The 12,464-nt window shown below is 44.1% G+C and overlaps 1 protein-coding gene across 1 annotated transcript in view; it reads left to right on the top strand.

Moving 5' to 3' along the window:
• Positions 1-359: 359 nt before the first annotated feature.
• The window catches only part of NAALADL2 (N-acetylated alpha-linked acidic dipeptidase like 2), a 651,889-nt gene continuing 639,784 nt past the window's right edge, over positions 360-12,464 (top strand). The window contains exon 1 of the mRNA XM_039489638.1: positions 360-464. Within this exon, the coding sequence (XP_039345572.1) occupies positions 422-464 (43 nt within the window). The 5' untranslated portion in view covers positions 360-421. The remainder of the gene's footprint in view (positions 465-12,464) is intronic.

The raw sequence follows: 12,464 nt of genomic DNA, 5'->3' as shown, positions 1-12,464 counted from the left end.
CCTATGAAATGCAAATTCAGAGAATCTTTAAAATCAATGACTAACTTTCTAAAAGCTTCAGCGTTTTGACTATGACACTATCTGCTCATGGTAAAAGTTGTTCAAACAGCTTTTTGCCTAAAGAAGTGAAAGTAAAAAATGAATTGGGGGGAATGAACAGAAGCGTCCTAAGTGAGACAAAGCAATGTTGTCTGAAGCACATGTTAATACAGCATGAGAGATCAAAGGGTGTGATGTCACTTCATAGAGAAACAGGTCAGGCAAGCCCAGGTAACTCAGGAAGCAGGATACTAATTATTCACAGAAGAAAGTCAGGTATACGGTTACAGTGCTACAGTAGAAAGTTTGGAGGTCAAAATCTGCACAGTAACTGACTCAACTTGAGATTGCTTGGCCGCTTAATACAGAAATTTTTTTTTAAATGGAAGAGAATGAAACAAGTTTACCTAATACATCCCTGCAAGGTAAGTACACACAATGTATGAAACAGCTCTGTGGTCTGAAAGAAAGGGTATTAGGTTAGTCACAATGGATGTATGTTTCTGTTTTGCTTTCAGCAACAGCAACATGTGCTGCTTGACATACAGACGGTGACTTGTTTCTGCATGTGCAAGCGCTTTGGGAGAAAGAAGGAAAGCCAAATTTCGGGGCTTGCAGCCTGTTCTTTTTTGTGAAATGCTGCATTAATCCAGAGGAGTGTGGGAGAGTATGCCACCGTTGTGGTAGCGTTTAGCAGTGCGTGGAAGTCTTCCATTGTTGACAGAAGCTCAGAGTTTAACCGTAAGGTTACCTGTAGATTTTGTGGGTTGCTGTTTCCAATGAACTTTAGTTATTTCCCAACCTTTTTAGTTAGGAGACAATCGGCTTTGTGGTTTTTGTCTTGGTACTACAGACGCATGCAACAGGTGTTCAGAGCTGGGCACAGCCAGGAATGAAAAATATACATCATTTTTTCCTGTTCAGTTCCCATTTTATTCATTTTTTCTTTGTCATTTTGTGCTAACATAACATTGACTTGTGAATGCTAAGACAGCTCTTGTAAGCAGTACCAACACCAAGGGTAGCTGGTAGAAAAGAACTCTGTGATCTTTTCTGAGAATGCTGATCTCTTAGTAGAAGTCTGAGCGGGCCAGTTGGGAAGCTTGCATTGTCCTTGTTAATTGTGTCGTTAACATGAGGATTTCATTTCTGCAGTCCAGCTTTGAATTCTCCGAACAGTGACACTTTCTTGAGAGGCTATTCCATGACTTTCTAGATCTTTCCAGTTGGGATGTTTTCCCTGACATTCAGCCTAAATTTTCCCTTTGCTCAATTCATTCTTTCTGTAACCTTCCCCCAGTGTGTAACTGAGAAGTCCCCATTAATTCTGCATACTGCTGATGGCTAAAACTCATGGAATTGGAGTCTCCAACTACTCTTTGGGTTGGCAAGGATCACAAAGCTACTTTCGGTTCACACATGTTTGTCCTACAATTGAAATCAGCGGGTGGCTTTCTAGCCAAAGGGAAGCCTATTCTGTTGCTTTCCTCAAAAGGTATGCTGGCACAAGTACCCCCACATATGGGGGGTGTGTGTGTGTGTGTGTGAACTTACCGTCCTTAGGGTCTGATTCTCCTCTCATTAATATAAATCAGGACTAATTCCATTATGATCAATGGAGTTACTGCAGTGTAAAACTGTTGAGAGAGAAGAATCAGGCTTTTATTTTTTATTAGAATATTTTTCTCTCTCTCTGCTCCTTTTGTGTCATAGTCTTTCTCTCTCTGGGCCTGATTCTGCAGCCACTTACTAACACAAACGGCACCACTGACTTGAGTATTATCCAGGGTTTTTACTTCTGGGAGCAAGAAAAGGTAACATGACCCTTTACTTCTAGCTTGTGAGTCTGAAACTCCTTTGCATGTCATGATGATGAGAGGAGGATTTGATTTTATTTTTTTTCATTTTGAATTGTGGAAAAAACATATGGCTGCATACTCTTCAGACATATTGGCTTTGATTCTGATCTCAGTTATGCTGGTGTAAATGAGGAGTAACTTCACTGATACCCGTGGAATTATATCAGTGCAAAACTGGTGTAAAAGGAGGGCTGAGTAATCCCATTGTGTCTTATGTAACTCAATCAATGTACATGGCCCTGAACCTGACCTGATTTGTACCATTTTTACACCAGCATAATTCCACTGACTTTAATGGCATCACTCCTGACTTACAGCAGTGTAACTGCGGTTGGAATTAGGACCATCGGGTGAAAGGGCTCTTTTCAGAAAAATAAGAAGTGTTATGTGATCCTTTGTATCTTACAAAACATCCTGTTCTTCTGCATTTCTGCCCTGAAAGTTAGATTCTTTCTGGGTTTGTTTTGTTTTAGAAATGCTCCAAAATAATTAGAGATTTGATGTTTAAAATCAATAACTAAAGAGTTTGCACCAAAGACCCCTCTTGAGGGCAAGATGGCTGCATTTCTTCTTTCTTTATGTATTTATTTGTAGTGGATGTAGTGCCTGTGTGAATTGCTGAAGGTGCCAGACTGACTGTCCTGGAGGCTGGCCTCATTTATTAACAGAACAGGTACAGGGTGCTCAAACTTCCTCGCTCCCTCCCTCAGTGTTCTGTTGTGGGGGAACCACACAGAGTCCCAAGAGTCCAGTCCCGTTCATTCGTTAGCCTCTCTGCAACATCTGCTTGTAAGCGTGAAAATTAATGCCATTGATGGTCTTGAGATGAGGAAACTTGTACGCTAGTGACTGGTTGGGGGCTGCCACGTCATTTCACTGAATAGCATCAGATGATAAAGAAAGGTGTATTTCTGCTTCAGGCTTACATAAATCAGACCGTTCCAGCCATCTGGTCAATCAGAAATACAAGGTCACACTGCCACTGCAATTTTCTATTTCACTCCAACTAAAGTAACTTGAGAAATCTGTTCCTTAACTCTCTTGCTGCTATTATCACTTGATCTGCTCTGTAAATATTTTCAGACACTGATGTTGAAATGCTGTACACTTTCGTTTTCATTTGAATTTGCATTCAGAGGGTCGGGGTGCGGCTCTGGAATGGGTAAACATAGGACAATAGGCCTTTTGACTGTTGATTTTAAATTGATTCCTGGTTCAAAATGATTCAACTGAGAGTATTTTAAAAATCCATGGACACTTACTATATTTTTACACTTGCAGAGAAGACTCTGTGATATTTTTTTTTTTTACCGTGCTTATGCATTTTGTTACAGTTTGAATCAGGATGCATCCCTGCATGCAGTGTCCTTTGCATGGCTTTCTTTAATCTTAATGTGCGATTGGGAGAATTTGGAAACAGTATGTGGAGGGCTAATAACATTAGCAACTTATGTTTGCTTTCGAGAGGACATTGTTTTGTGTTGTAATTTATTGCATCCCATAAGCAATGAAAGATGACCAAAGAGAGTCTAGTCTGTCTGGTGAGAATGTAGAATATGGTTCTCTCCCCACCGCGCCCCCCCACTACCCCGCCCTCTCCCCGAATCTTATTCACAGCTCCAAACAGAGAGGTTTAGTGCTTGAGCTCAAGCTGTAACAGCTCAAGCTTTTGGTGGTGGAGGCCTGGGAGGTCACTGTCACATCTGAGGATTATTAAAATCTCAGTTAGAAATATTTTATTTTGTTCTTAGGACTTGTCTGTATGATAAAAATTGCATTGGTATAATTAAATCACTTTTAAAATTGAATGTGGACATACGTTTAGATTAGTTTAGCTTAATAGTTAAGTAAGGTTTCAATGGGTTGAGAAGCAGCAACCGGTTAAGGTCCTAATACAATACCCAATGAGGTCAGTAGGATTCTTTCATTGAAACAGGTTTCAGATTGAGCCCAAAGTGTGTCTTCTTTAAGGCTTTCCGCTGGGATAACTTCATAGATTTTTACACTGATGTAGTTACCCTTGTGCAACTTTTCTAATTTAGGCCAGGCCTGAATGAGAATCCCCTTTTCCTCTTACACAAAGGGGTAAGAAGAGGATTTCAGGAGCCCACATGAGGAATGTGCACCCACTGCATGGTACAGAGTAAAACTGGGGTAGGGAAGAGAGTGGAGAGACATCTTCTGGACCATGGATCCTCTAGATTCTCCCCCCTATACCAGGGTTGCCAGCCCTCCAGGATTGTCCTGGCATCTCCAGGAATTAAAGATTAATCTTTATTTAAAGATTGTCATCTGATGAAATCTTCAGGAACCAACCAAAGTTGGCAACCCTACCTTACACAGAGAACCCCAGGGCCTTGGTGTCTACTCCAGCCAGCTGCATTGTCGGGATGAGTAAGCCCCCTTGTGAATTAACAAAGTTTGGCTGAGAAGTTAGGAGCACTCTGAATAATGCTCATTAGCAGTGCAAGCAGTTATACTTATTAATGGTGGATTTGTAGCAGAAGGTACTAATTCTGAAGGCCTATTGTAAAGTGCTATTTTTTTGCACATAATGACCCTAGTCCTTGGACATTTCAGTGCCTGTTTGGTCTGTGGAAAAGTACTAGTGGAACATCACTGGACCCCTTTTGGCGCTTTGAATGATAATAGCGAGGATATTCTGTGGTCACATGTCTGACATAGATTGGCTCTATTCACCAACGAGGAGCGATCACAATGGGTAGTTTAAAATAATTCATTTTATTGCTGCCTCCTGTAGATTCCTGACTTCCATTTCCAAAGGGCAAATGTAGAGAACTGAAGAAGTATGTACTGATCACTGTCCAGGTGCTATCAAAAGTATGCGATTCAAACAGTCCCACAGAGCCAGCAACACCTGGATCATTGCAGAGCACTTTGCTTGACTTCAGCATAAACCATTATAACACTAGCCAAATGTTTTAACTCTTTCATCACAGATGTGATATTTATTGCTTTGCTTCCTCGCTTCAGTTGCGGTTGAGAACAGCTGTTTGGATTTTAGTTTTGGCTTGACGGAAACAACCCAGCTCACTAAACAAGTAAAAATAATAATAATAAAACCTTAAAATACTGATGTTAAGGATGGATAAATTGAAGCACAGTGGGGTTAGTTGTCTTACCCCAGGTGATCAACTGAGTCAGTTGCAGAGCTCGAAATAGAACCCTGGACTTCTGATGTTCAGTCCCTGCTCTCACCTACTCATTGCTTTTAAATTAGGATCCTTTCCCAGTTTTCACAGGTGTGCTTGCATGACTTGCTTCTTAATATAGCATGCCTGTTATTGAAACAGGAGCCCATTGCTAGGGGAACAACCTTTTTGCAGCTGGGGAGTGTAGCAGAAAGCAGATCCTGAAAATTATTTTAGGATTTTTTTTTCTTGCACATCATTTTTCTTACTGGATGACCTATATAAACCTCAAATGCTGATGAGCCCCATTTTTTTTTTTTTTTTTTTGCCCACCATCCTTTAGCATCCTTCACCCATTTGAGAAATATATTCTGGAGAGCTGAAATCAACTAAGCGTAGTCAATAGTCATCCTCATTTTCGAAGGTTCAGGCCATTTTCAATGACAGTGTGACTCCAGTGGGAGCTGCATGCACACCTGAGAATTTGACCCTGGAGAGTTTTACAAGCATGTATTTGGTGATTTTTGTCACCAAAGGGCAAAGAATATTTTGTAAATTTTTTGACTGGCATATGTATTTTTTTTCAATCCCAATAGTCTAACAGCTGGAGTCTGCTGACCTTCCCCTATACAAACTGGACATACTAGGATAAGTTACATAACGTAAGAACGGTCATACTGGGTCAGACCAATGGTCCATCTAGCCCAGGATCCTGTCTTCTGACAGTGGCCAGTGGCAGGTGCCCCAGAGAGAGTGAACAGAACAGGTAATCATCAAGTGATCCATCCCCTGTCGCTCATTCCCAGCTTCTGGCAAACAGAAGCTAGGGACACAATCCCCACCCATCCTGGCTAATAGGCACCGATGGATCTATTCTCCATGAATTTATATAGTGCTTTTTTGAACCCCGTTATAGTCCTGGCCTTCACAACATCCTCTGGCAAAGAGTTCCACAGGTTGACTGTGCATTGTGTGAAGAGATACTTCCTTTTATTTGTTTTAAACCTGCTGCCCATTAATTTCATTTGGTGACCCCTACTTCCTGTGTTATGAGAAGGAGTAAATAATACTTCCCTATTTACGTTCTCCACACCAGTCATGATTTTATAGACCTCTACCATATCCCGATTTAGTAGTCTCTTTTCTAAGTTGAAAAGTCCCAGTCCTATTAATCTCTCCTCATGTTTCTCATCTGTTCCATACCCCTAATCATTTTTGTTGCCCTTTTCTGTACCTTTTCCAATGTCAGTGCATCTTTTTTTGAGATGGGGTGACCACATCTGCACGCAGTATTCAAGATGTGGGTGTACCATGGGTTTATATAGAGGCAATATGATATGTCGGTCTTATTATCTACCCCTTTCTTAATCATTCCCAACATTCTGTTCGCTTTTTTTGACTGCCACTGCACATTGAGTTTCTGACTCTACCATGCTTTTGAATTCTGATTTCCATATAAAAGTTATTTCTATTTTATGAGCTCTCTGTTCACATTTGGCCACTGCCTCTGCAGGTCCAAGTGAATGTTTAAATTGATCATATTTAGATAAAGGTGCAAACGATACAGATCCAATTTCACAAGCTAAAAAGCCACAATGGAGGGCTCCTAAATATTTGGACTGTGCATTCTCATTTTGCAGCAACTAGAATAAACCCATATATATTTTTATTTTTGCCTATGATTTCATGGGCTGCTGCCACTCAGATACTGTGAGAAGTTCAGCTCTTACCCAAGATGTCTGCCTATGCAGGTTAAACTTTATAAAAGACAAACACAAACTCTTGAAATTTAACTATAAATCCCTAGACCCTATGTATATCCCTACAAAATATGTCTACCTAGGATGCCAAAACTGTGTCCACGGTAAACATTTTGAGGTCCATGGAGAGCGCTCCTGGGCAACTTCACACAAGCGGCTCCTGGCCCCTGCTGTTGCTGGTGGAGGTGTGGCAAGGCGGCTCTACACGCTGCCTCCGTCCTCTCTCCCTGAGTGCTGACTCCGTGGCTCCCAGCCCACTGGCCAGGAATTGCGGCCAATAGGAGCTGCCAGGGGCGGCACCTGCAGACAGGGCAATGCGTAGAGTCTCCTGGCTGCGCCTCTGCATAGGAGCCGGAGGGGGAAGTGGGACATGCCGCTGATTCCAGGAGCAGCTTGAAGTAAGCACTGCACGGAGCCTGCACATATACTCCTCCACGTCCCTGCCCCGCCCCGATCCCCCTCCTGCCCTCCGAACCCCTTGGTCCCAGCCCGGTGCACCCTCCTATACCCCAAATCCCTCATCTCCAGCCCCACCCCAGAGCCTGAACCCCCAGCTGGAGCCCTCAAATCCCCACACCCCCAAACTTCCAGCCCGGTGCCCCCTCCCGCACTCTGAACTCTTCAGCGCCAGCCTGGAGCCCCCTCCTGCATCCCAAATCCCTGATCCCTGGCGACACACTAGAGCCCGCATCCCTACCCCATGCTCCAGCCCAGAGCCCCCTCCCGCACCCTGAACCCCTCATTTCTGGCCCCACCCTGGGACCCGCACCCCCAGCCCAGAGCCTGTACCCCCTCCCACACACCCCAGCCACCTGCATCGGCCCGGAGCCCCTTCTGGATAATTTGAGATCTCTCACTTTTGAGTTGCTCGTGTGAATTTTTCTTGCACATTTTCCACCTTTCCTGATCCCGGCAGTGGCTGTAGGGAGGGGTAACAAAGTGGGGGACCAGGTAGAGGAGGCAGTTCTACTCCATCTCCTTTACTGTGCCCACCAGAAAGGAGCAGCAGGGTTCTCTCTTACCTCTCTGTGACAGTTCCAGCAGGGGCTGGGGCCAGCTTTGGCAGTGGAAAGCAGTTGAAGAGGGAGGGGAGAAATAGAGCCTTCAGGGAGGTAACGCTTTCCAATAAAAGGACTGAGTTGTCCAGGTAGAGGGGTCTGGTCAGCGTTTCCTGACAGCAGCACCCCTGTTATCAGCCCTGTTTGTCAGCTAAATCAGGAGGATAGTTTAGGAGTGGGGAGGAAGCAGCAACTGTGCTGAACAAGCAAAGAACAGAAATTTGTGCCTGTGTGGAAGGGGAAGAATATTTGGAATAATTGTGTGCAGATGCTCATGTTGCCTCCGGGCAGCTTTAGTTAAATGTGATGAGCATGCAGCAGTTGATGCCTGAAGGCACTGATACTGGAGGTATTACAGAGGTTGTGTTTTCCTGGATTGTGCAAAAGTTTTTTTGTGGCAGATCCCCAAAACCAGGCTCAGCTTTTTTGGATTTGACTGCAAAACGGAATCCTCTGAGGTCTGTGTAAACATCTCACCCAAAGTTGGATTCAGATTTCGTGGGGCCCTGGGCCAGACCAAGTGTGGGGCCCCTCCCCACCCCTTCTGCCTGTAGTCCCGCTCCTGTCCTGCCCCTTCCGCCTGCAGCCCTTTCCACAGTCACACCCCGTTCTGCCCCTTCCCCCTGCAGCCCCACCCCATTCTACCCACAGTCTGCCCCATTCTGCCCCCCCACTGTGGCCCTGCAACCTGTTTGTTCCTTTCTGCACCCTGACTGTGGCCCCAAGACCGAAGAAGCTCTGTTCCCCCTCCTGCCATGGCCCTTGGGCTGCGGCGAGGAGTGAGAGCTCCCCCAGCCCTGAGGCCGAGACAGGAAGCTAGAGCTACTCCAGTCCTGGGGCTGCAGCCGTGGCCTGGGTGCTGGGGCGTCCCCCACCTAGCACTCCTGCAGGGGCGTGGGGTTGTGATTGTTTGTTTGTTTCATCACAGTGATACAGTGCTGCATTGTGATAGCACAACTCTGTCATTAAAACAAAATGCACAGAGTGGTGGGAGAACATCTGCTTTTCAGAAGTTGGATGTGGATACTTACCAGAATCCATGGAGAATCCAGCCAGGCTCTGCAATTTTCCCTCTTTAATCACCACTTCCTAAGCAATGCCCGGTTATCCCACCCACCTGTTATATTCTTGGTGGCCTGCTACCCTCAGCTATTGTGACTGGGGGTGAAAGGTCAGTCAATTCCTTTCTCTGGCATTTCATGAGTCGTTCTTCTTCACTCACCAGTCCCTCCCATCTCCCTTTCCACTCTCCCTCAACCACCTTCCTCTTTCTCACTCATAGTGTCAACCCTTCCTCTGGTAATACCACTATGAGGTTTCCTTTCCTTGTGAGATGGGTTGACGTGAAGCTGATGGAGTTGATGTACATGCGTATCGAAGCCATCAAAACCTGAAAAGCTAAATTGGTAGAGAATTTTGAAAGTTTCAGCGTGGGTCATTCGAAGTCTGTACCTTACAGGCTGAAAACTTCTCCTTCAAGCTATTGTTTATGAGAGATGCTGGCCCTTAACTTTCACAATGTCTCTGGTAAAAGTACATGTATCAATGGCTATAGGGAACAATCCGGCCTTGGCAGAAGGACTGTTTTGATGAGCTATTAGGATTTTTCCATCTCTACTTTCTGTGATTCTCTTTATCAAGCTCAGGTAGGCTATTTTTGGATGAGGTATTCTGACATTACCCAGGGTACAATCTGGACCATTGTAATTATCTAGCCTGGGGTGCCATGCTGCTGTGGCGGTCAGACCAGCCACTTCTGGCCTGCTCATGCATCCTTCAGCATGCAAATTCATTCCCAGCTAAATACATGAGCACTTTTACCAGTCACTCGTGAATTACATACAGGGTGACACCTGCAAGTTGTTAGTCCCAGCCTTGTTCACCCCCAAAATGTACATCTTGTACTGTCCAGTACACTACTGAACAATACAAGCTCATAGAAAGTCCGTCATTTTATCAAAGGAAAATGAAATATGCGCCAGCTTTGTTATCCCAAACAGTAGCCTAGCTGGGGGGGAGCAGGGAGAGCGGCCGCTCCCCCACTGAGCACATTCTCCAAAAGTGGCACCTTAGGCGCTGACTCCGTGGGTGCTCCGGGGCTGGAGCACCCACGGGGAAAAATTGGTGGGTGCTGAACTCCCCGGTCCCAGCCCCCGCCCCCCCACCCAGCTGACCTCCGCTCCACCTCCTCCCCTGAGCTCACTGCCCTGTTCTGCTTCTGCCCCTGGCTCCCAGCGCGTGCACTGTGAAACAGCTGATTTGCATGGCAAGCCTGGGACGGAGGGGGAACACCGTGCGCTGGGGAAGAGGTGGGGATTTGGGAAGGGCAGGGAAGAGGGGAGTTGGGGCGGGGCAGAGGGCGGGGATTTGGGAAGAGATCCAATGGGGCAGGGAGGGGGCACGAGCACCCACCGGCACCAAGGAAAGATGGCACCTGTGGGAGTGACAAAATAATGCAGGACAAAAAAGCGCCGAGAAAAGAACGCCGACGAAAGAGCGCATTCCAGTACAGGTACCTCCAAATAATTTTTGAGCGGTGTCATTTTCTTCTGGACAAGCTTCGCAGCCTCCTTGCAAGTGCGGAGCTAGTGCTCTGGGCATCTTCTTCATTCATTTATAACCCAGCACACAGCAAATCAGCCTTGGGGGGCTGGGGGGATTGCAGCATGCATGCCGGGTGCAGACGCAATCCACATTTTCATAATCAAATGTGTGTAGCGATCACAGTGAAACTTGTGTTTACCAAACCACATTAAGTACATCTTGTAACGCAGCCCCACAGCAGAGCAAACATCCACATTTTTTAACCCACATTTTTTCCCTCATTTTTTTTTTTTTTTTTTTTATTTTTTTTTTATTTTGTCGGGGCACCCAGCCACTCGCACCCACACACACAAAGGCCATTACAACAGTGTTGGTACTCAGTGTGCGTACTCTTGTAAATTTTTGATAGTAGTAACCCTTTGCTGTCTGTTTGATTACTTCTTAGTGTGCTTTACTTTTCCCTCCAGTAGTTTCTTTTTCTGTTCTAGTTTCAACAGATCATTTAACACTTTGCTTTTCAACATCACGTGATCAACAAAAATATGGCACTGCGAAACTGACCTGGAACTGGGTGTGGACAGTTTGTTTTTGGAAATTTGTTTTTTTTTAAATGATAAATATTAATTTATTTTATATTTTATATGTTTCTGATAAGGGATGGATAAGTGCTTGAGAAGAAGAAGAGAAAAGAAAGGCAGAAGAAAGAAGGAGAGAGAAGAGAAAAGAGAAAAAAAAAAAAAAAGAAATGAAAAATTATCAAAATATATTTTTCATTCGCCTTTTCATTTCCATTACCAGATTTGGGTGGAACATGAAGATTCTACCTACTTGCTACCCAGGCTGGGGCTTGGATGCCCCAGGTGTTGCAGCTTTCCCCAGAGGTACCACTTGACCACTTGCTAGTACCTACCTTCCCTGCTAGAGAGCTGGTTACAGCATCCAGACTCCTGTGGCTGCCAGGTAGTGGAAGTGGAGTCCCTCAGAACCTGCATTACTTCAGCAGACTATCATGCAGAGGACAGAAGACACACACAGAGACTCGTGCTGTCACACATACACATACACAGTCATTGATACCACACCACAACACCCAACAGATCCACCTGTAATGCCTGATTACCTTACGTACTCTGAATGAGTAAGGCCCAGCAGGCCAGGCAAGATAGATAATTTGACAATTTTAAAGCTGAAGCTGGGCGTCGTCAAGCTGAAACTTGACGCAGTTTCAAAGCAAAACAAAACAAACAAAACAAGTGAATCCGACCGGCACTGGCTGGTTTACACAGAGCAGCAAACTAAATTTTTTTTTTTTGTTTGCTTTTTTTTAAATCAGTCAGCTGCAAGCTGCTTGGAAACATCCAAAACAAAAATTTGCTAAAAAACAAATAAAAAAAAAAAAAAAAAAAAAAAAAAAAAAACAAAATGGAGAGAAAGAGAAGGAGAGAAATTAATGATTTGTTTGTGCAATGATAGAACAGTCTTAGCTAGTCTTCTAAGAAAGAAAAGAAAAAGAGAAAAAAAAATGATTTGATTTTTATACGTATTACTGATGCAGTTTTTCTTTTTTGGAAGATTAGGATTCCCATTCCGCAATCATCGCGATCAGTTTTAGGTTCCCCCAAGTACAAAATTTTTTTTTTTTTTTATTTATATTTTAGCTGTTTAAAAAAATGATACATTACTTAGACATTATTTATTACTGAGTGATCAAAAAACATATACATCTAGTCTGACATGCGAAATGAGAACAGTACAGTCCTTATCAGGAAGCTTCTATCAAGATAGTAGCTGAAATCAAAGTAGCTAAGTACTTTGCTGTAATGGTTGACTCTATGATTTGATAGACTGATCAATTTTTTTTTCTTTATTTACGATATATACAACACAGCACGTGATGATGCAGTGGACGATATTTACAAATCACCGAATTACCTGGAGCAAAGATGAAGATATTTTTCAACATTCTCTTTCATCAAAAAAAAACTGGCTGTCAATAACTGTGTGTTATGGTCAGTTTTGTCCATTGCTTGGATTTTGCTTCAGATCTTTGCC

Source organism: Mauremys reevesii, linkage group 9 (genome assembly GCF_016161935.1).
Source record: "Mauremys reevesii isolate NIE-2019 linkage group 9, ASM1616193v1, whole genome shotgun sequence".
In the NCBI taxonomy this organism is placed as follows: domain Eukaryota; kingdom Metazoa; phylum Chordata; order Testudines; family Geoemydidae; genus Mauremys; species Mauremys reevesii.
Note: the sequence above shows the minus strand (reverse complement) of the source record. Positions and strands in the feature narration are given on the sequence as shown.